Raw genomic sequence first — 25,158 nt, 5'->3', positions numbered from 1 at the left:
GCTAATTAATATACACACTTCATTGTTGAATTAATTTAATAAAGGAAACTGTAAAGCCTTTAATTTAAAAATAAGCATCTAAAATATTTCTGTTGCATGCTAATACTGAGCTTTGGAGCTTATTCAAAGCTGTCTGATTATCTTGATAAATGTCCAGCCCTCCACAGAATAGCACACACCTTGATATGTCAACATCAGGGCAAGAAGAATATTGAGAGATTGCATCATAGCCACAATTATGGAGTGTTTTAGAGAAAGACATAGTTCTCATCCCTAGAAATATTGTTTCAGCAGAAATTTAAGTCAGTACATGCATTGCTGACATCAGTACCTTTATACTGTTCTATTAAGTTTTCGATCTGGAGCAGAAGATTTAGTCACAGTCCAGTCCAGACAAAAAGCACTATGAGAAGATGCTAATTTAGGAAAAGAAATGCCAGGAGACAACTAGTTACCTAAACTGAAAAGTATTCTCTGATTACTGGCATGACTACCATCCAAGAGAGAGTCTTTGAAAAATATTTCCAGTTGAAAATAATGTAACTTTGATTTGTCCTCTTGTACTTGGTGACCCAGAAGTAGCTTTTCAGTGTGACTAAAACTTTTTGTTAGTGATATGCTCAAAATAAATACATTTTTTCAAAACAACACCTCCCAAAACACCCCTCCCCAAAAAAATACCCCACAACAATAACAACAACAAAACAACCAAAAATAAACAACCAAAAAACCCAAACCGATCCCAACTTCATGAGCAAATTATTTTTTCTGACAACAAGAACTGCTGGTCCTGGAGCACTGTACTTTCTTTAAGTGTGTTTGTATAGCTGAAAGGCCACATACAGAGAGAATGAAGCTTGGAATTAATTAATCAAGGTACTATACAACATATGAACATAGTCAGGGTGTTCAAGAGTACATAGAGGTGTGAGAGGAAATGACTTGCTGAAAATAGCTCTGCAAAGCAATATATTATTATTGAAGTTTTTGAGGTTCTGGAGATAGGAATAGCCTTTAAAAGAGCATTAGTGTTCTTTTGTACAGAAAAGGTTAGTGTGTTCAGTCTCCTGCAACGTGCATTTGCTTGCATTCTTCCTGTGCAGCACAAAGGCAGCATTAATGGAAATGATAAATAGTTTGATGAGCAGGCCAGGTGGCACAGCAATGGCTAGCAAGACTGCTGAGCTGGAGACACAGGTTTTAAAACAAACTTGAGGCTCTTGCTTCCTGGACTGGTTGAAGTTGAACATGTCGACGAGGTAATGTGATTGATCTCTTTGGAGCAAGATGCCAGCTGGAGAGCTCACAAACTGCTCCTTCAGGATTCTCCTTAAAGATGAATTGATGGCAGCTTCTGAAAAGAGTTACTCACACCACATTCTTCCCAGCCATTCAGAGGTAAGACTCTATCACAGTGGCTACTAAAAGAAGGAATTGAGAATTTAAAGGGACAGGAAAAAGGTGTCCCTGATGAAAGGAATTGCAGGAAGTACATTCCCAAAATGCAACTATTCTTTCTATACTGTTCTAAAATAGGTTGTTTTTAGGAGCTTACCCACACAAATGTTGGTTGTGGTGTGGTTTTTTTTTCATTACTCTGGGATCCTGTAAAGTTAATAAAATGAGAGATCAGCTTTTAATCTCAGGGCTGCACTTAACTTTATCTTGTAAATCAGTGGTTTTGAAAATATTCAAGGCTGAAATCTGGACTTTTGCATTGATAAATGTAATGGTGAAGAAAGGCCTTGTTTGATTGTCCTTGTAGTTCTCATATTATGTTCCTTCCTACATAGAAGTTTCTGATACCTCTTTTTCTGATTAGCTGCAGATGAGCTACATATATGCTCTTTTGAAACCCTTCCTTGCTGATACAAAGTGCATGACAGCTCGTTCCTTTCATCCTGAATAACCAGTTTGTTAATTTCCACTGCTGTCAGACAACAGCAACTAAAGATACTTTGGGATTAACAATAGCTCAGAAACTTAGTGTATAAATACTCCATGTTTGTTTGAACTAAAACTACCTTGGCCCTGAGTCATAGACACAGAGGATAAAAGGGGAGGAGTCCCACAGACAAATTGGATACAGCAGACAGAAGCAGTTTTACCTGACTCTCAGGAATCTCAGTCATCCAAATAGGCCACAACAGTATTAGGAAAAAGTGAAAATGCAGACAGAATAAATTTTTGCAACATTAAAAAATAAAAGGCAGCAATGACTTTGACTGACTTTGCCTGATATATTCAGGACTATATGTTAAAGAGACCAACTAAGATAGAGCTCATTTTTTATTATTAGAAGGCACTAGTTTTACTGCAAAAAACCTTAATTGTATCATGCCTTATAGCTGTGAAAAACTGAACTATAAACACAGATTGATACTATGAGGATAGTGGCAGAAATTATTTATATCATATGTTAATTCCCCGGTTATTTCACAACAGTGTGATGTTTTGATCCCTTGGACCTTTAGTTGGCCATTGCACCTTCCATTCATCAAAGATAAATGACAACCAGGAGTTAGGAAGCAGTTATTGTCCACAGCTGGACACAGGTGCTGCAATTTATATCTAGGATCTTTTTAATTGAGTTTGTATCTTTTCAGTACTTAGGGTGATTATTTTTTGGTTTTTTGTATGTTTATTTGGTTAGAAATAGTGACCCACTGTTCAATATTTAACCAAGAAAGGAAGGGGGGGGAGGAAACCAAACTGCTCAAAATGGTTGGAAAACATTGCAGGCAATGCAATCTAGAACCAGAGTTTTTTAATTAATTACTTTAAAATAGATGCTTCAAATCTCTCATTTTGTTAGTGATAAAAAAATATGTCATTACGTATATTCATACCTCTCCCCTCCCTAGGAAGAAAGAAAACATGTATTTCACCACAGGTTACACACAGTTCCTTAGTGTTTAACCTGGGAGGTGAATGGGGGAGCAGCAGGTTCAACCCCTTTTGTGTGATGGCTTTTGTTTCTTTGGGTGTTATGGCTTTACCTGCCATTCAGGGCTGCAGCCCCTCAGAGTGCCCCTGTCCCGACAGGAGAAGCCCAGGGCCACAGCCTGTCACCCCCTCAGCCAGGATCTGCTGTGGCAAGGAGCTCCCTCCCTCTAAGAGGCTGTCTCCAGCCCCCAGTAGTGGCTGGTGTCTTTACTCCTGAGCAGGAGCAGGGCTGCCTTCCTCTTTCTGTTTGGCTGTGGGGTTTTTTTCTGATTAGCGATGCCATTTTTGCTCAGAAAGTTAATTTAGTGGCTTTTATTTTCTAGGAAAATAGACTGCTCTTCACACACTTTCATGTAGCACAAATACCTTTGATTTGTGTTTGCAAGAGCTCACTTTTGAAATGTGATCCAGGCCTGGAAAACCTTCGCTTAGTCTGAGTTCCAGGACATGCCTGAATGAAGAAATGATTCTTAGCCGTGATTCTTACCCATTGGTGCTCTGACATAGAAATAGAAGTCCCAGAGAGGTACATGTTCAGCACTCTTTGATTTTTTGTTCCATGAGGTGTTTCCCTGCAGCAGGGAGCTACAGGGTGATTGTGGGAGCAGCTCTTGCTATCCATGACACAGGTCATGGGTAGCTCCCCAGACCATGTGTTTGCTGCAGAGCAGCATGTCCAAAGGACATCATACAGGAGGCTGCAGTTCTTCTGAGTGTGGGACTTTTGTTTCCCAAAATTGTTTCCATGACAGCTTAGCAATCTGGAAACTGTTGAGTTTGTGCCAGCAAGAATTTATTTTTTAAGTATGGATGAGGATGAACAAATATTCCTTGTAGCAGATGGCCTGGTGGACTACTGAATTGAGTAATTTAGTAGACTGGAACCTGTTTTGTGCCCTGAATAATTCACCTGAACTTAATAAATGCTGTTGGCTGGAAACACAATGAAAAATGTACTTTAAAATCCTAAAAATAGAGAAGTGTGTTAACTATAACTATTACTAAAATTAAATATTCTGATATATCTAGAAGCTACGAGCAACAACACTGCACAGGGAATGCTTAAGCTTGCTTTTTTCATTTCATGTTGATGAGGAGAGGAGAAAAACTTTAACTTTGAAGTACCTGGAATTTGTTTATGTCTCAGATTTGCTTTATCTTTAAAATAAGATTTGTGGAAGCTCATTGGTTACTGTCAATGTATCTTGACAGTTACTGAAGGCATAAACACTTCTTGCTTGCATGCACACCTGTGCTGCTGCAGCACTGAGGTCCAGTCAATACACTACAGAGTTGTGCATTTATAGGATTTCTTAGCTAGTGACAGGTTTCCTCCTTCTTCCCTTCTACTGGTTCCTCTGGCAGCTTCTACAGCTTTTGTACTGCCTCACAGTGCAGTACTTAGTTTATTGCTCATCATTTCTCTCCTAGATACATAGGTAACCTAGCAAGCAGACTCTATTCTTACCATAATATTCTCCTTGACAATTTTAATTGCTCTGGTATTAGTTCCTGCATGAGTAAATCTTTTTTCAAAGTTTTGTGGGATTTTTTCTTCCTCTGGGGTAGGGTAGACCAATCATGGTTTATGAAGAGGACAACTTGTTTTTTTTTAATTCTTCAACTGCCTAGTTAAGTTATTGAGGAAAGTATGAAGTGCTGAACACTTTGCTCACTCTACATAATGTTCTGAAACAGAATCAAGGTTGGAAGAAAGGTTTTGAATTGTTGGCTTTCACTCCTTGTAGTTTTTGTCAGCTATAGCATAGATTTTTAATTCCTAAGAGTGTTGTAAAATACCTGCTTCACAAGCTCCTATAGGCCACAAAGCACTTCTTGCCATTCTGTAACAAACCTTGGATCTACAGTAAAAGACCAAAACTGTATTGGATTGATGTAAGGAATGGGGATGGATCAAGGGACCTGTCAGTTTGTAATGTGCTACATATGTTTACTAAAATTTTGGAACTTATGGACTTGCTACAGAGAAAAGCATCCTGTTTTGCCTTCCTTCTATCCCATCTTAAAAATTCCTTGACAATCTTAACTAAATCTCCAAAGGTTTAGCCAAGGTCATTGAGGTAAAACCTGAGAACATGAGTAGAACATATAGATTAGGCAGTTTGAACTTTTAAGTAAAAAATGCTTTGAAAGAACAGTCAAGAAAGAACAATCTGATTTCTTCTAAACCCTATACATTAAAAATACTGAGCACAGTACTTTTATAGAAAATTTTCATGACATGAATCACTTAATTTTGTAGACAATAAAATTAATTTCACAATCACTTACATAAATGTAAGTTTTATTTTGGAGGGATTCTGATTCCCAAACTTGCACAATAGAGTAAAGACACTTTTGTCACTTGCTCTTCTTGAAAATTAGTTCAGTATAGAAATATGAGAACAGGGACTAAAGCCCAGGTGTTTCCTCTCTCATATGACTGTCATAATCATCATACTAACAAGTGTTTATTTCTCTCCTACTGAGCAACTCCAGCTGCAGATTTGGATAACAGTGCACTTAAGCATAGACTATAATACTTTATTCATTCCTCACCTCCAAACTAAGGAAAAAAATTTGATTCCTCTGGAAAAACAACAAGGCCAAATATAAGTGAGAGTAGAAAAATTCAGAGGGAAAAGTCATCATGCTATTATCCAAATACAACTGTGTGGTTGAGACACAATTCTGTTTTTTGTTGTTTTGAGTAAGTACATATTTTGTAATTGTCATCTCCGTTTGATACTCAAACAGCAGTGCAGTTTTGAATCTTCTAATCTTCAGTGTCTTTTAGCATATTTTCACTGGTAATGTTTATTTTTAAAATAGTTTTCAATATTTTTTTTTTTCCTTCACAAATTGTGAACTTCTTATCTTTGGCAGTTTGCTTAATGCTCTCCAATTGGGAGATCATTACTAGTTTTGTGAAACTGGTTATAATCTCTTTCCTACCACATATCTGTGACATAAAGCTGTGATAAGAGTTGCATTTTGTTTTGATCTCCTGTGCTCGCAGTGCTTTCTAAGTGTGATGATGTGCTGCAAGGAATGACTGAAGTTTAATGGGAAACAAAAAAAAGTGACATAAAACTTTTCCAATAAATGTTACTTGGATGTTAAAACGCAGCACGTCCCAGAAGTTCCCATTAATATCTGAATACTTCAGGGTTAAAAGGTCCTGAAGATGTCTGCACATTCAGATTATTGCCCCTTGCCCCAAATCTGTCATTATTCCCTGTCTTCTTGCTCTTAAGTGTGATGGGGGTACTTCAGATAGATGCATGTCTCTAGTTCACATACTGACAGCTCATGTATCAGCTTCGAATACTGTTGTCTGTTACATGGCAACACATTTTGCATCACTATCTGCTTTGAACTAACACGGCTACTTAGCAAGAATGTCTTTCTGTCTGTCTTCTGAATCATATTCAACTTGTGAGCATCAAAAGACGTTTCCTTTTGATCTGTCAGAGTGTGTCATACTATCTGTCCCATGTTACCACTCTTGTGACTTGTAGGTTTTAAGTGGAAGTGCATGGATATCAGAATAAGTGAGCAACTGGCAGAACTTTGCCTTTGAGAAAGACTCTGCTTTGAAATTTGGTTCTTCCTTCAATCTGATTTTTTTTTTTTTTTTTTTTTTTTTGGCAGCAAGGATATAAATTCTTTATTTTTCTTAGACTTAAGGAAACGAGAAATACTTGGGGAAAATCCTAAGTGTTTTCATTGACATGCTGTTGTCAGTTATTGGCTACATGCATGTTATGTTAATTTTAAAGCATTGCTTTCGGGTAATTGCCCCAGATCATGTGAAATTGGTACTGATATGCTTACATTCTCAGTTAGAAAAGACACATCTTCTTGGTAGCTTTTAAAGTATATTTATTAAAGATTATTTAGAAATCAAGTAATCAGTTTAAGCTTCCATTAAATACATAAATTAATCTTATGCAAATATATCATTTGAAGTAAAAATTACTTTTTTTTTTAAATTACATTCTCAAAGTACTATTTTCACAACCATATAGGTTCACATCTGTCATTTTCTCAGAAGTTAGGTATACCCTAGCTATCACTTCTCTGTGACTGAGCAAGTAGCAATCAGGTCTAGTCATGAGAAAGTACTTCAGTTTCTGTGTCTGTTTTGCCCTCAGCATCTCTACTAAAGACTGTCAGTAAATATAGTGATGTTGCTGTGATTCTTTAGTGGTGGCTTCTATTTTCTTTTCAAAGTAGAAGCACAATGAAGCAAAGAAAGCATGGCAAGTTTAAAATTAGACTTGCTAAATATACTGTAATAGGAATAAAAATTATTTACAAGTTATTTGTGCTGGATTGAGTTTCCAACCGTCTTGTTTAAACAAGAAATTAAAAATAATCTGGAACTCATGGAATTATGTTTTTATCCCCTCTTGAGTTAAAACATTTTACTCTGACCTTAAATTTTGGAATGCTTTTATGTTATGTCCAAAGACTTTTAACATTTTTCACATTATGATCTGTATGGAAAATGTCCACACTGAATTACTGGATTTAGTTCTTCTTCAGCTCATAATGAAGATCCTGTGGAAATGTTTTTAGTGGATGGAAATTTGAGAGATTATTTAGCTATAGGTAACAATTCTCTTGGTTTAAACAACATATAAATTTTTGAAAGTGTTTGTATATGGTAGAGGTATTACCAAGAAATTGTGATGAAATATGAGATATTGTATCTGTGACATAAACTTGCGAGTGAAGAAAGAATTCTTGAATTGACTAAATACCAAGGTTATCGTTCCCTACTCTGCTTTTGGGCCTACGAGGTCAAATGGAATCCTCAGCCAGATCTTCATACCTGCAATCTAAATTTAGAAAGATTTAATATAGTAAGCTATAATCCCTGTTCAAGTTGATTTCAAGAGAAACCATTGAGTAAATAATGTGAATCCTTTGCAGGCTCAAAACCAGGGAATGATGAAATAGTGGAAACTGATTTTATGTTTCAGTTATATTTTCTATTAGTCTGGTTCTGTTGGATATTATTAGGCCAAAATTTTTTACAATCTAAAAGCTCCATAACAATAAATCATTGCAATACTATATTACTAAAATCACTCTGCCTTTCATTACTAAAAGAACAAGTTATGGTGGAAAAAAGCTGTCTTAAATCCTCTGTCATAGGTTATCATTATTTCACACTGACACAGAATCACAGAATGTTAGGGGTTGGAAGGGACCTCAAAAGATTTAGTGCGACCCCCCTGCCAGAGCAGGATCCCGTAGAGTAGGTCACACAGGAACGTGTCCAGACAGGCCTTGAATGTCTCCAGAGGAGACTCCACAGCATCTCTGGGTAGCCTGTTCCAGTGTTCTGTCACCCTCGCAGTGAAAATTTTTTCCTTATATTTATGTGGAACCTCCTATGCTCCAGCTTACCCGCATTGCCCCCTAACCTATCATTGCACACCACTGAAAAGAGCCTGGCTCCATCCTCCTGACATTAGCCCTTTACATATTTATAAACACTAATGAGGTCACCACTCAGTGTCCTCCAAGCTAAGGAGCTCCAGATCCCTCAACCTTTCCTCATAAGGGAGACGTTCCACTCCCTTAATCATCTTTGTGGCTCTGTGCTGGACTCTCATCCTTTTTGAACTGAGGGGCCCAGAACTGGACACAATATTCCAGATGTGGCCTCACCAGGGCAGAACAGAGGAGGAGGAGACACTGTAGTGTGGTTCCGTGTTGTGTTATGACATTTTCTGATATTTGACAGCTTTGACATCCAGTTGTAACCAGGAAGAATATTTGGAGATAGAACGAAATACCAATGTTTTTTTTCAGATTAGACAGTGCTGCCGTTGATGATAACTAAACAATTCCATTAGTACTTGTGGTCTAGTGAAGTGTCGCGAGCTGATGCCAGGGGGGCTTCCGGCTGTCAGGGTGTTCTCATGACTTCTTCCCCTAATTTGGAAGGGTTGTTGAATAAAACTGAGGGCTCACACGGGGCCTTCACCTCTCACACAGGAACGGCCACTGAGGGACCGTATTTTAGAATTTGCTCAGAATTTGCTACTGAGACCAATGCTTAGTTTACGAATTAACCGTTTTATTAAGGGTTAACACAAACTGAGGGATGAGGTTTAGGGAAAATGTGAAAATGACAAATGGCCACCAAGGTTATACCACGGCAGTAGTGTGTCCTTTAGGGAGGTGGTGCAAAAAGTGCTGTGCTTTTAAGGTGTTCTCCCCGAGAGAGGGTTGTGGATCAAAGGAGAGGCAGGGAGGATTTGAGCCCGGCAGGAAAGTTAGAGAGTATGTCTGTGTGTGTCTGTGTCTGTCTGTGTGTGTCTGTGTCTGTCTGTGTGTGTCTGTGTCTGTGTGCCTGTCTGTCTGTCTGTGTGTGTCTGTGAGTGTGTGTGTCTGTGTGTGTGTGTCCCTGCAACCGGCAGCAAAAAGGGGGGGGCTCCGACCCCGGCCCCGACGGCTGCGGGAAGGACCCGGTGCTGCAGGGGCCAGGATCCCGGCACGCTCACCCTGACGGCTCAGGCTCCATCCCCAGGCAGGCAGGCAGGTCCTCAGGCAGGCAGGGTCCCGGCACCAGGCTCCGTAGCACGGCAAGTGCCAGGACCAGCAGCGGGGTGTCCCACGCAGGAAGCGTCCAAGCAGGCCGCCCTGTCACCTGCAAAACCCTTGGCCTTTTAAACCCCCGGGATCCCGCTGTCCAGCCGGTGTCACTGTCCAGAGCCAACTGGCATCCATGAGCCCCAGGTTAGGGGGTAACTAGCAGGGCGATGCAGAACTTGTTGCCTGTCCTTCCTGCCTTGTGCCACACCTGGTGTTTTGCTTTGGTTTGTCCTTGAGCAGCAGGCCTGTTCTTGGTCCCTTAGCTGGGTATAATCAGCAGGAGGCCTTGGCTGGCTTAAAAGGCATTTTGTTCAGCCTTGTGTGGGGAAGAAGAGGAACTGTTTCCCCCATGAAGTGAGATATTTCAGATTTTAGAGGCACTTAATTTACCTCTAAATCCTGCTGTAACTGAAATCCTGGCCAGACCTTCCACTATTTTGGCTGTTGGATGTGTTATATATTATGTGCACTGCAAATGTGATGCTGAACAGTAACATTTGCTGCTGCCACTAAGTGGATCATGCTCCTATGCAAGAAGGAAGTGAGCATGGCAGAACACATCGTTTTTTTGCTAACACAGAAATAAACTGCTACTTTACAGGAGACCTGTTCTTACCTCCTATCATTTTAGTACAATTATAAAACCTGGTATTTAATACTAGTCACAGACCAGTGGGTGATCTGTAAACCAGATCACACACTGTTATGTTGATGTGAACAGTAAGATTTTTGGAAAAATGTTACTGCTTCTAATTCCTTTGTAATAGTACAGCAATTCCAAATGGAATTGTGGAATATTGAAGGTGACTGCAATGGCATGAGGTATTTATTCAGTTCTTTGCTGCTGCATATATGTGTTTTGTTACCTCTATAATCAAGGAAAAAACAACAAAAACTCTCATGTGACTTATGTGAGACTTTATTACACTGCTTAAATGATTCACAACTTTGCATATAAACCTGACAGATTAGTTAGGAGACTGTCTAGTCTGATTACAAATTATTAGTCTGGGATATTGCTTTAATTATTTGGAATATTTATATGTATTCTTTGAAGAGGAATGTCATAGTTGCATAATACTGCTAAAGGAAAATCTCTCTGTCTTAAAGTAATCCTAACTGAGGCTGCTTACTGTTTGTTAATATTAAGGAAGAAGAAAGATTTGTTATAAGGAAGTATTGTGAATGCAAATATTTCCCTTCCCTCCCCCCCCCTAAAATTTTTGTGCATCAGTTGCAAAATACTGAGAAGGGAGAAAAATTCAGGTTACTTTGATTGTTTGTAGCAAGTTATCCTGCTAGAAGCTCAGGTTCTTGTTTTGATAATTTTCTTTTCACTCCTCTGTTTTCTTTAAGGCCTTATTCGATTACAAGAGCTCATCAAGGCTCCATCACGGTACAACCTGAGACTAAAAATCCGTCAGTTACCAGCTGACACAAAAGATGCAAAACCATTGCTAAAGGAGATGAAAAGAGGCAAAGAATTCCATGTAATCTTTGACTGCAGCCATGAAATGGCAGCAGGCATCTTGAAACAGGTAATCCTCATTTTGCTTTAGATGGCCTAATCTTTTTCATCCCTAATATGTGAAAGTAATATGCAGACTTAATAGCATTTAACAAGCAGGGGAATTGTATGACAGTTTTATTGAAGCATAACTAAAAATCAGCTAAGGATTTCAGAGATAGCTTTATTGGTAACTCTAACAGTAGCTACTTTCATTATGTTTTTTTAAAGAAGCAGTTTAATCTGTTCATGTTCAGGGGAAAAGTTTTATCAGTCTTTCAGCTATGAAGAACTGGTACTTTGGTGAATTGATGCTTTAACCTGAGTTTCAAATGCTTGCTTAGTGTTATTTTATATAACAATTTTTTTTTTTTTTCCTTTAAATTGAAGCCTCAAAACTGTGTGCTCTTAATCAGAGAGTGACATTTGCATAGTATGTTACCAACAGACCACATTCATGTGTTCCACTGAGAGATATAGATATCTTTTAGAGCCATATTCTCCTTGCACTACTGATATGACTGCAAAACACCTCAACATATTTGGGCATGTGTTTTGAAAGTGTTTGTTTTGTTGTGTACAAGTAAGATGAGCAGGTGACATATAACACAATCCCAGATACTTAAATGGTTTTATGTTGCAGAAGCAAGTTCTAGGGATGTTTTCCAGGGAAAGCGACAATATAGTGGTATACAAAGGACACAGCTCATAAAAAAGCTTATTGTAACCCTGAAGTATCCATAAAGACATGTCTTTGTGTGTCTCCTTTAGTTTAATGAGCTAACTTCAAAGACTGGGAATTCCTTATACTCAGAGGCCATTTTCCTCATAGTTTTTTTTAATAGAACTATGACTTGCAGTAAGGAGGATAGGAAAAATACCTGTAAGAAAGCAATATTCTGCATTTCTAATGCACAGCTTTTAGTGACTTATATACATGTTTATATTAAGTTTGCTAGTATACTGGTTTAAATTGAAAACAAATTGTATTTAAGATTTGAAAATATGTCTCTCATTAAGGTACTTAGGAGGAGTGTTGAGCATACAGTTGTAATTGCCAGTAAACATAGATGTGTACTATACTTTCTTTGTTTTATTATTCATTGATTAAAAAGCTTTTATTAATTCCAAGTACTTTCAAACCTCTACTGGTGGTTTTTGCTCTTTACTAAGCATAAGCAAGTCTAGTTAGTCTAATTGTTTAGCTCAAATAATTAAAAGTACATTCAATTATTTCAACACAAAGCTGCAGTATTAACAATTGCTTCATCCAGGTACCTTATTTATACTGCACCCAGTAGCTTTTAGATGAAGGCAAACTTTTTTTCCACACTATATAAAATTGTGTAAAACATATGACTGGAAGGAAATGGGAACTAAATTTAAAAAACATTATATCTTGAATCATGTCCCAGAATCCAAGAGTGAGCTTTTTACCTATTTAAATCAAGTTATACTCTGTTCTATCAAACTACTCTGCTCAGCCTAAAGAATATAGAAGGAAAATACAGGAACCATTCCTTCATGACCGTTTAGATCTTTATGTAGTTTCTGTAGACTTTTAGCTTTCCTTTTAGCTCCATTATTGCAATGCTTAAAATGTCTGAAATTGCTAGTTCTGCAGCTGAATGGGAGCTCTTGCTGTCAAAATTGACAAAAAGGATAGTAAAGCTGTATTTATTATTTAGTGTTATAATTCCAAATATAGTGTTCACTAGCATTTGCTGAAAAACTAAAAAACCTAAAGATATTTATATATTCATTTCTGAACTATTAACTAACCCTATTTTTCTGGTATCAGAGGGATAAACTTGGGGAGACATGACAAAGGTTTTCTTCTTGGGAGGATAATTGGAAAGATTAACAGTGAAGGTGGTGGAAGAGAAAATAATTTGGTAATAAAGAAAAAGAAGTATCTTGAGAGGCCAGTGAAGTGGCAACTACTGTTTTCTGGCCAAAAATACATCATAAAAAGGAAAAAAAAATCATCATTCAGACAAGCATAATTAAATTAAGACAGATCTCAGTGGTAACTAGCTCATGAGGCAACTAGGAAAAGCAGACATGATTTAAAAGGTTAGGAAAGCACTGGAATAATGAGAGCAGAGAAATGACCATGTTTTGAAGAGAAAAAAGGCGTGAGGTCTTTTGAGAAGTGAAGGAAGTGAGAGAAAGACAACCTGGAAAATAGAAAACCCCAGCACATAACAGAATCAGGAACATGCATAAGATGTTCTTGTGTAGAGATTCTGTGGAGTATGAAAGACCTTATAAGTAGTTAAGATGACTGTAAATGTGTTAAATATATAGAGGCTTTATTTAATATCAACAAAACCTTTCAAAAAAAAAGTTAACAATGTTTCTAGTTTTATGGTTTCTAATGAAGTTTTAGTATTTCCCTGTGTTTAAGTGATTTTAAATGGCTATGGGCAAACTCTACTGTATTTCTAAATATTATTGTGGAATTCACAGGTATAGGGGCATCCTTTGGAAAGAGTTGTTGCAGTTTTTGTCAAAGTCTTGTCTAAAATATTAGAAAAGCTGATTTGCTGCTGATATTTCAAATTAATGTGGGCTTTTAATTGTCTTTGGAAATAAAAATATTGACTAGCCATTTCATAATTTTTTAGACAATGTCACAAGTAAGGACATGAAGGTGTTTTCTAAGTGGGAAGGCTCTTAATGAGTAAGACCAATGAGACATACATAGTCTATTGCTTTAAAATTTTATCTACAAATACTTGTTCTCACACTGCTAAGAGAAAAAAAAAGTATTAACATTTGAAAATGCACAGTTGATCAAAAACTATTTGGTATTATATAGTTAGGAAGACAGATTAAGATACTTGATAGATATATGAATATATAGAGTAATACTACGAATATCTGTTCTTAATTTTTCCCTGAAGTAGTGTGCATCTTTCTGTTCAAAACTCAGCTCCAGTATTTTCTTCTGTAGTTGGAAAAATGTACACATGTATAACATAGCCCTGGATCCTTCTTTAAAATTCACACTATTGCTCATCAAAATGGAAAAAAAAAGTATTTCCCATTAGGTTATTATTTTTAAGGGAAGGGTTCAATAATGAATAAAAATATTATCAACTCAAATTTTGTGTGGCAACCTAATACATCCATTAGTATGTGAAACTATAAGCCTCTTTCACATTTATTGCACTAAACAGTCTAATAATATTCTTTATATCAGAAGATCTGGTTCATAAATTCCTTTAATAGTCAGTAATCTGCTCTAACTGCTAGGAAATGACTTGCTTGACCTAATTTTAGTATAATTCCAACCCTACAGTCTGATCCCAATAGTGTTCTTTTGCAGCTTTTCATTTGCCATGTAAGTGTGATAAAAATGTATTATGTGACCTCAGAAACATTAATCTTTTGTTTATTTATTTTTTTTTTTTAAAGGCTTTAGCTATGGGGATGATGACAGAATACTATCACTATATCTTTACCACACTGGTAAGTGGCTTATAAAAACTTACTGATGACATCTAACAAAGACTTTACTTTCCTTAATTATATTACTTGACACAGTGAAGAAGGTCTCTCTGGAATGGGATGTGAGTACAAGATGTTTTCTCTGTTGAGCTTTCTTACTTTGAGTGAAAAAAATATCAAAATGGTTTAATTATTGTTCAACAGTATGGCCTAGAAAATAATAGACCTGAAAAAGCAACTGACTCTAGCACTGAAGTTTTTAATTTTCAAACAGGGTTAAGAATATAACATCTGTTCTATATAAGCTGATTTTTTATGTAATTGATTTTGTCCTTTTTCTCTTTTACCTATTGGTATGTGAAGATAAACTTACTCATATATTGCATTTTTTAATCCAACATTTTACGGGTTAATTCTTCACTGTCATACGATTCCTGAATAATTTTGTGTGAATATTTGCAGCATTTTATTTTATTTACCAGTCCACATGGACTTTTTAGGCACGTGAATTTATACAATAATCTTTGGTGTCCACTGTGAAAGTAACTAAGAAGGACTATGTTCGTTTTTGGAACCACCAGGTTTAACGCATGTAATAATTGAAAGTTTAAGGTGTGAATGCTCTAACACAACGTGACAAATATGGATGTGAAGACCTTTACCAACTTTTACAGTTTCTTAGTTAGTCTGTGATGAGCAGCAAAAGTAAAGCAGTACTCTAAAAAAGTACAGTTTTGCACATCTCTGTCTTTTCGATTGTGCTCAAATGTCCCTGTTTAGATTGAATTTCATTAAAGTTCCTAAAATACAAGTAATTTCAAGCAAGAGATAGATGTGCCTTGGTAAAACCATGCTTGAAATTATGTTTTAAGTCATATACATGTTTATGTCATTATGGAAATGAATCATTTGTAGTAAGATAGAAAGTTTATCTCAGAATCACAAAAAAGTTATTAATGGAAAATACTAGCATGGAAATATCTTGTTGAATAGAAAGCAAAATATTTTATGAAGTTCATTAGAAATGTGAAGGCAAAATAGCCCACAGAAGTTCTTGTCTTACTTCAGAAGGGTAAGTTTTTCTATATCTTATGGATTTAGGGTTGCATGCAATAGAATTTCCTTCAGGCAGTCTATCAATACATATTCTAGATGTTTCAAGGGATTTTGAAAGGAGGAGGTCCATAGAAGGGCCATGAAGATCATCAGAGGTCTGGAGCACCTACTCTATGGAAACAGACTGAGAGGTGGAATTGTTCAGGCTGAAGAGGAGAAGGTTCTGGGGGGACCTTATGGTGACCTTCCCTCGTAAAGGAAGCCTACAGGAAGGTGGGGAGGGACTGTTTACAAGTGTGTGCAGTGACAGGATGAGGGGCAATGGTCTTTAAATAGAGCAGGGTAGATTTAGACTAGACATTAGGAGGAAATTCTTTAGTGTAAGGGTGGTGAGACACTGGAACAGGTTGGCCATGGAAGTTGTGGCTGTCCCATCCCTGGAAGTTTTCAAGGCCAAGTTTGAAGGGACTTTTAAAAACCTGGTCTAGTGGAAGGTGTCCCTGCCCAAGAAGGGAGGTTCAAACTAGATGACCTTTAATGTTTTTTCCAACTGTAACCACTCAATGTTTTATCTATCTATCTATTTATTTATTTATTTTAAATTTTGATTTGGCTAAATGTGAAAATTGCCTCTTTGAGTGGTATGCTGTCCAGTGGTATTTCATTTTTATTCTTAAAGCTATGTTTAAAATTCAGGATTTTTTTTTTTTTCTCATGCTTATTTCCTTTTTAGAGCATCAGCTTTTTCAGGAGCGACAAGAACTGTTGACTTGGAGCTATCATGGGATAATTTAGTGTGCACAAATGGATGGTAGATTTTTATTTTGCAACTAAGCTTTGGAAACTGCATCAGAATTTAGTTGTTTTGATACATTAATTGCTTCTTACTTGACATGGTGAAAGTCCTGTCAAATAAATTTTCCAGTCACAGTGTTTACAACAGTCTTCTGTGTATTCTCTTGATTGATTCAGGGTCGAATGCAGTAGCTCATTAATACTCCAACGTGTGTATTTATAATATATGCATAATATTGTTGTGTAGATTTATTATATTCTAGTGTAAACATGAATGTGTTCAGATGAAATAATTACATCTGAGGTTTTGACTTCTTTCACAGTAAAAACTGAGAGAATTTCTAAAAGGAAGGGTAATATGTTCAACATTCTTTTGCAACAAGAAATATTTATTTAGAAAGAGGACATGAGTTAGGTTGTTTATATATTAATAATTTTAAAACATTTTTAAACCTGGTTATCTTAGAGATTGTATCAAAATTTCTAGATAGAACTAAAAATGGGGAAAGGTTTCTAATTAGTTATGTTTTGTGGGCTTAGTAATGTTAATACTGAATAAGAAATTATATTTTGTTTTTCCATAGTACAATATTTATTCTTCTTCAGCTCTAGCCAGCAAATAAAATGGATTCAGGAAGGTGTCACACTTAGCACTGCCCTTTCATAGGCATTTAGGCATTTACAATATTATACTCCCAGCAAAAATAAATTAAAAATGAGGTAAACTGCTAAATATTATTTATGTGGAGAATTTCTATGTTCAATGAAAATAAAATTATGTTATAGGACAGTAATGTCCTATGTGTGTCCTTGATTATTATTATTATTATTAAAAAAATATTTAAAAGGAAACAGAAAGTCAACTGAATGAAAGTTCATTTATAATGTGTGTAGTTAGAGACCTAGTGAGTCATAGAATCATAGAATGTTTCGGTTTGGAAGGGACTTTAAAGACTATCTAGTTCCAATCCCCATGCATGAGCATCGACACCTCCCACTAGACCAGGTTGCCCTTCTAAGTCCATCTCCAGCTTTCTTGCAGGTCTTCTTCCAGTACTGAAAGGCTGCTGTAAAGTCTCCCCAAATCTTCTCTTCAGTCTGAACATCCTGACTGTCATGACTTTTCTCCATCAATTACATTTATTTTTTCCCCATGTTCAAAATGGTCTTAAACCCGTTACCTGAAGTCAAGTACTGGTTTAACATTCTTTCTAAGGAAAGAGTTGGGTTAATTGTGAGTTTCCATGCTTGATCTAAAGTTTAATTTTCTTTTATTTTAAAAAATATATATTTTTCTTTCTGTGTGTTGGGGGGTTAAATATACACACACATACATATGTATTGAAAATACATCAACTGGCAAAGGTTTTATTTCGAAGATAAATTCCTCATCAAAGATATGTCCGCATTTGAAACTATGATTGTTAGCTGTGAAAAATGCCTTTGGTTAAATTTAAAGCTATGTACATTGCCTGTTTTCCCCCCAGTTTATAATCTAGAGATTAACATATTCAAGTTTCATAGAGAGTGCAGGTGCATTGAAACTCTTGTTCTGTTTATTTTATGATTTGAAGTCTGTTCTGGTAAGCCAAAGAACAATATTTTTAGCAATTAATTATATTTAAGCTTAACTAGTAATGAAAACAGTTCTGCAGCTGGACTTAACAATTCCTTTTTTTTTTTTTTTTTTTTTTCTTAATAAAACACAGTTGAAGCTGTTCTTCCTCTGTGAATCCTTCCTCTTTGACTCACTATAGGGTCAGCTGAGTTGCTTACTCACAAACACAGGACCTCAGATAGACATAGTGCACTTTCTCCTATTCATAGTACTGTTACTCCCGCAAGTTTCCATACTCTCCTCTGCGAAGATGATCTAATAATTGAAATAGGAATTGCAGTATATTAAAGAATTTATAGAATGATAATTTTTTTTTCAGGACCTGTTTGCCTTGGATGTGGAACCCTATCGATATAGTGGTGTTAATATGACAGGATTCAGAATTCTAAACACGGAAAATACCCAAGTGTCATCTATCATTGAAAAGTGGTCGATGGAGCGGTTGCAAGCACCTCCTAAGCCTGATTCAGGTTTGCTGGATGGATTTATGACGGTATGAACATCAGTGTTTAGTTCCTTCTTTGTATGTGGTTGTGAAGTTAAAATAAATCAACGTTGTATTTCTGTTACTAAAATTGTTTCGAAGTACGAGACCAAATATTTTTGTGAAAAGCATTCAGAAAGTAGCTGTGATGTTTCTATCCATATTCTGTAAACTGAATCCGTGGCCTTATTTCTTCTAACGTTACACATACTGTTTTTGTAGGGTTTTTTTTTTGTTGTTTGTTTTTTTTTTTCAAATTATAATTGAATTGCAAAGGTCTAATTCCATATTTCCAAAGTCCATATTTCCCTTCTTTGTTGAAGTAAACATTGTTTTGGATCATGTGTCAAATCCAAACAAAAATCAAGCTAAATCACAATTGTCTCTTTCTCTATTTTTTTTATCTGACTCATTTAAGATTCATTAATTAATAATACGTATTCTTTAATTTCTACATTTTTTTAAAATGTATTTTACAACTACTATAAATAGCACCTTCTTACTGCCTTTTCCAGTTTCTATGCCTTCACATATCTAATTAATCTCCTTGTTTGTTTTCTTTTTTCCTTCCATTGCCATTATTTTCTGGCCTCACTTCAGTTCATGAAAATCACAATTACATTCATGCAAATGAAGTTTCATTGTTAGGTTTTCAATTAATTTCTTCTCACTACCTGGAATTAAATCTAGAATTAGAGTGTCAGAAAGTGATTTATTTTTAAACTTACTCTACCTTAGGACCTCTTTAGCTTTCAAAGTTGTTGAAAGATCTAATTTTCCACTTTCGCCCATTTGTAAGATCTTTGCTGACAGAATTCCCCTGCCATCTAGATATATTTTAGTTTTCTTTTTCTTTTTTTTAGAAGCCTTTTCATGTTACATTTCAAATATAGCAAATTCTGTTTCTTGAAGATTAGTATCTTTGTTATCTATGAGTTATCTGGGTTGTGTTAATTGAGCCATGTAACATAGCTAACCTTTTGATCAATTTCTTTTCTACTTATAGAATTTAAGCATTTTATAGACAATGTTTTAACATTTTAAATGACAATATTTATAAAGTTAATTTCCTTTTTGTCTTGCTTTCAGAAAATTACCCTTTTTAGAGGATAATATATTTGGTTCTTTTATTTATTTTTATTTGGTGTCTTGAACATGACATTTGGAAGCCTTTTAAATTTAATTTATTTACTATTTCTGTTGCTCTGCACTGTTAAAGTACTATATGAGGAGATCTATAAATTTGCATTGTTCATTTCTCTAAATAATTCCAGATAAGTAAATGAACCCCCCAAAATTTAAGAAATGGGTGAAATATACATCTGGTTTGCATAGATCTGCTGTTTATTATTATAAGCTATTGTTTCATGCTTCCTTATCTGCATTAATATTTTCATTCCTTGATTTTTACCTTTTTCAATGTAAATTTGTGCCAGTTCATCTTACTCATTGTAGTTGTAGAATTTATGTATTGATCAAAGATGTAATTGATCTCAAACTTTCGCATAGTTACCATGACCTGTAGCAATATTTACTTATCAGATCATAGGCCCTGGTCAATAAAATACTAGAATCATAAAGACTGGAGTGGAATTCTCTGAGCCAGTAGCATGTTTTTCATCTTTTGTGGTGCTGTAAAGAAAGTGCCATTCTCAAAGAAGCTTCTGAAGTGAGACCTGCCTCAGGATAGAAAAGGTAAATCAGTGTATGAAAAATACACTGGCTTCTTTTCTGGACCTATAGGAACCCTCTGTGTAAATTTAAAGAGAACCGAGTATACATACAGGCTGTGATGAGCAGTTTATGGGGCTGTTTATGTTGATTAAGCATCTAAATGAACTTTAATTACCTGGGTTTTAGAGACCCCAGATGTGCAGACAGAATTTAAAGGATAATTAAAGGCCTAATCATTTTGACAAATATTAAGTGCTTACAGAGCTTTTGTATTTTGGCCCTAGATACAGAAAAAAACCCCGCATTCACAGGGTGTCAGTTTTGAAAGACATTTTTTTTGGAAGGTCTAAAAGAAAGTAATAAAATGACATCATTGCAGAAAGTTCTTCCTGTGTTCAGAATAAAAGAAGTGGAATAAAATAAAATAATTTTGTTGACTTATCAATCAAGTTAGGTTTGTAAAATTTTGCTTCCTTTTCACTGTTGTTTATATGTATTTAAAGTCAGAAATGCACTCAGGATTTAAAGATTCTACACAGATATTTATTGCTGTTATGGAATACTTTAGCTGATAAGAGCTTAACTGGGAATTTGCCTTCTTTACACTGGCTGATAATGACTACAGCTGTTTTTCTTAAATACTAGCAACAAGCACTGTTAATGGGAGTGCATTCAGTTTGAGCTACATAGCTACATGTAATTTAATCAGGTATTAAACCATCTGAAACTCAAGAACTTGCCAAATAAAAAATGAGATTTTCTTATCTCTGAGCATTTAGAGACCTCAGTGAAGACTGACTGGTTTCCAGTGGTGTAGAGAGGTGGAATGGGTTGCCCAGGGAGGTTGTTGATGCCCCATCCCTGGAGGTTTTTAAGGCCAAGTTGGACAAGGTTTTGTGCAACCTGGTCTAGCAGTTCCCTGCTTATGGCAGGGGAGTTGGAACTTGATGATCTTTAAGGTCCCTTCCAACCTTAATGATTCTATGATTCAATGAAAACTAGGCCATCATGGATCACAAAGTGTATAAGCTCTAGTGGCGTTTGTGTTATGTCCCTCTTCTTCTGACTTTTCCACCATATGTGTATCACAATCATGACAAAGTTAGAAGTATCAATTTAACTCTGACAATGTTTCTCCTTGTCTGTGATTCATGGAGTTTTCAATCTTAAGTCTTGTTTTAAGTTGTTTTCTGTAGGCTTGTTCTTGCTCTCTAATTAGCATGTAATTTTTCTCACAATCTTCTGACCTTTAGTATCCCAATGTGATAAAAAGTCATCATAAAACTTTGTGTTTGCAATGTTCCAATTCAAATTTCCATGTGTGGATCCTTCAATTAGGATAATTTTTCCTTTGTTTCTAGGGTGCTCCTCAGGACAGATCTCGAAAGGATGTTTCTGTAACATACCCAATATTAGTGGTGAAAAACATTCCATCACATTTTATTCTCCTTTTAGGGTTTCTAAAAATTCTTTTTAAGGTCTTTGGAAAAAGAAATTGGAACTATTTAATGAATGCTACCATATTTAATAATTCTATTTTTAATAAATGTTGACTTGTTTGTGTAATTGTTGTGGTTTAACACCTGCCAGTAACTAAGCACCACACAGCTGCTTACTCACCTTCCCAGTGGGATGAAGGGAATAGAACTGGAAGGGTAAAGAGTGGCAAGAACTCTTATCTCTTATCAACTCAGCTGAGATAAGAACCACTCAATAATGGAAATAGTAATAGAAATAATAATAATGGAAATAATAATAGATATTATTATTATTTATACAAGAGAAAGAAATAAAACCCCAGAAAGACAAGTGGTGCAAGTGAAAACGGTTGCCCACCACCAGCCAAGCAAAATAGAGCATCAATAAAGTGTTATGAGTTCAGAATTGTTCTACTCTGCAACTATTAATCTTGCACCGTTTTCTGTGCCTCAGGTCAGAACTTATCATGCATAATTAGGATGACCTAACAAGCTCTGCTGCTTCATTAACGTAAAGTTTTCCTTGCTAATTGCTTTTGCCTATCATCTGATTTAGCTATCTGCTTTCATCTTACGTAGAGTGTATTTTTTTCTGTTTTGACTATTAATTCCTTTCTTTGATGTTCACTGTAGTAGCTGTACATGGCAGGTGCAGGGAAGCACTGTATTACTTGATCAGTGCTATAACTAAGGAGACTGTTTCCTCAGTAAATTATAGTTTGGGTCTGATATGCTTTGTCTAGCAGAAAAGAGCATTATTTAGTTGTTCTCTTTGCCTTTCCAATATTACTTACCTTGTTTGTTTATTTTTTTACATATATCTTAATATCTCCTTTTTTTTCTGGTTACAATGTGCTTCTCAAGCTTAGGTGCTCTCCACCACAAAACATAAAATTTCTCAGCAAATGAAAACTGGGTGTGATAAAAACGTAGAGTTGTATTAAGTACTGAGGGCAAAAATGTAGAAATTTGTGGTATACCCTAGGTGGTTTATTTCTGTGTGTGAGATTTTCACATCATTAAAAAAAAAAGATACAAGATTTTATTAATAATTTTAAATTTTTAAAAGCTGGTGTATGGACTTCCTTGGATATGGAGAATGGATTCAAGGATATTTTATCTAAATATATAATGGTAAAAAGGACTCAAATACCAGCAGGAAAAATGCTGGTACCTTCATGCATTGTCCTTACTCAGAAGAACACACAAATGCAGTCACTCCACAGAGCTGTTTCAGAAGTTTATTATGAAGGCAGACATTTTGAGGGATGCAGTAAAAATACCAAACATAATTGCTTTGGAATTTGAGAACAAAAAGGAAAGTGAGAATAATATTAGATTCATAAGTGTGTAGGTATTTCCCCTAATTAGGTCTCCATATTTGCACACCCGAAGACTCAGGGGGCACATCTATGTCACAAAATCACAGAATCATCACGGTTGGAAAAGACCTTCAAGATCATCAAGTCCAATTGTCCGCCCTACAACCCCCAACCACTAAGCCATCTCCTGAAATACCACATCTACACATTTTTTGTACACTTCCAGGGATGGTGCCTCCACCACCTCCATGGGCACCCTGATCCTATGCCTCACCACTCTTTCTGTGAAGTAATTTTTCCTAATATCTAATCTGAACCTCCCCTGTTCTCTGTTTTCCCTGATTTTAAAACAGCTTCCACTAAGTGACCTCTCAATGTCTAAATGTCCTGTGAAGTCTCATTTATCTGAATGTTAAGCCTCTTAAGTTTGAGTTTATATTAGTTTAAAATTCTCAGAAGTTTTGTTGACTTTTATGGTAAGACAAAGAATTGCTAAAGGAAGAATGGTGGAAGGGTGAGTATGAGTGGACAACAGTGGTGTATTTTCAGTCTCATTCAATCCATTTGAAAAATTCCCAACCCCTGTAATGACTAGGACCAAAGCATAAAGGCTATGTTAGATGGCCAGCTGTAATCAGATGAAAGAGCTCGATGATCATCAGAGCCATTTGGCTTCCTTTTGGTAAATCTTTTTAAATCATGTTAAACTAATTTTGTTAAGCTGGAAAGAAAGCATACATTTTTTCATTATAAACAAGATTAGAAGAGATTAAGAGGGCAAAGGAAGGCATCGAAACCATGGCATTTATAGCTTAAGCGCCATCTGAAACTTAAAAATCTAGAATTAAGGAAAGCTATTCATTTTTTTATCATGATATAACCAAGGCTTAATTGGGTTTTTCATGAAAAGGATACTCCCATGTCCGATAACTGGACATGAATAATCTAGAGGGCACTCTTCTACTGCTATGGAGTACAAGTATTTATTTCACAGGTTCAATAACCTACTCAAAAAACAAACCACAAAAACCTGAAAAAAAACACCCAAGCCCACAAGAATTTGTATCTAGGTGCCTCTGATCCATATTAATCAAAGTTTAGGTGGACAGCATGAACAAAGAAAAAGTGTGACAAAAACCAAAATAAAACAAGGGAGATAAAGGAAGAGATTAGATTTTAACCAAACTGTTAAAATTAAGCTCTTAATTTTCAACTCAAGCAAAAGTGGAGATGCAAAACTGGAAAGATACTCTATGAGCAGTACTAGTATTTTGCTTATTTAGTTCAGTTTAATTTTTAATCTAATTTTTTTTTTCTTCAATTCCTCAATTTCTTAGTTTCTCGTGTAGTGTTCTCCAAAATTCACTGCTTTGCTTTTCTCCTAAAGGAAGGAAAAATAAATAAATGGTATTATCCAGCGTTTTCTTTGAGCCCAGTTCTGGAGTTTGACTTGCTCTCTTCATCCTTGATGGTCAGGATTTTCAGTGACTGTACAAATTGATACAGATGGTGAGGTTATTAGACTGGGTACAAATTCTGGACTGAGATATAAAGTTCCAAAATGTAGGGTTCGTTGTTTTTTTTCCTTTGGGCAAACAGTGACTTGGAGGTAAATAATTACACATTAATTGCAAGTATAGTATTTTTAATATTGTTCAATTAGTGCTTTTAATGAAGTTTTGCTGTTTATTTAATGATGTTAACAGAATCTGCAGCTGCTTTACATCTTGCTAATACCTTAGACTAGGCTTTAAAAAAAAAATATTAAGAAATTATTTCACACATTTTTATATTCTTGATTTGAAATGTTAATCTCTTTAATATAGCAACAAGGTTAGTTTATAGAAGACAAGACTCTCAATTCATTGAATGACATGTACAAATTAGTAATTTAGTCCTGCTAACAGCAAAAGGATATTTGTGAAACTGAAATTTCTTATCCCTACCTAGCAATATGGAAATAAGAGTTAAATTTGATGTAGCTAGTTAAATAATAATTCAGTAACTGCTAACAGGCATTGTGATTGGACAGATGGATTTGATGAGAACAAGGTGTTCTTAAGGTTCCTGTGGGTGAAAAGATCCATGGGAAGGAAAATAAATATTTCTTATAGAAATACAGCCTCAGATTCTGATTTAGAGCTTCAAAGAGGAGAGCTTGTTATGTAGACAGCTTTATAATTATCCCTTTAGCAAAAGGAATTTTC

The 25,158-nt window shown here is 35.7% G+C and overlaps 1 protein-coding gene across 5 annotated transcripts in view; it reads left to right on the top strand.

Moving 5' to 3' along the window:
- The window catches only part of GRIK2 (glutamate ionotropic receptor kainate type subunit 2), a 358,302-nt gene that overhangs the window by 140,898 nt on the left and 192,246 nt on the right, over positions 1–25,158 (top strand). For all 5 annotated transcript variants that reach the window (XM_051614110.1, XM_051614111.1, XM_051614109.1 and 2 more), the window contains 3 exons: positions 10,918–11,099; positions 14,492–14,545; positions 18,313–18,486. In XM_051614110.1, coding sequence (XP_051470070.1) covers positions 10,918–11,099; positions 14,492–14,545; positions 18,313–18,486 — 410 coding nt within the window. The remainder of the gene's footprint in view (positions 1–10,917; positions 11,100–14,491; positions 14,546–18,312; positions 18,487–25,158) is intronic.

Source organism: Apus apus, chromosome 3, assembly GCF_020740795.1.
Source record: "Apus apus isolate bApuApu2 chromosome 3, bApuApu2.pri.cur, whole genome shotgun sequence".
Classification (NCBI taxonomy): Eukaryota; Metazoa; Chordata; class Aves; order Apodiformes; family Apodidae; genus Apus; species Apus apus.
This window is presented reverse-complemented; position numbering and strand designations above follow the sequence as displayed.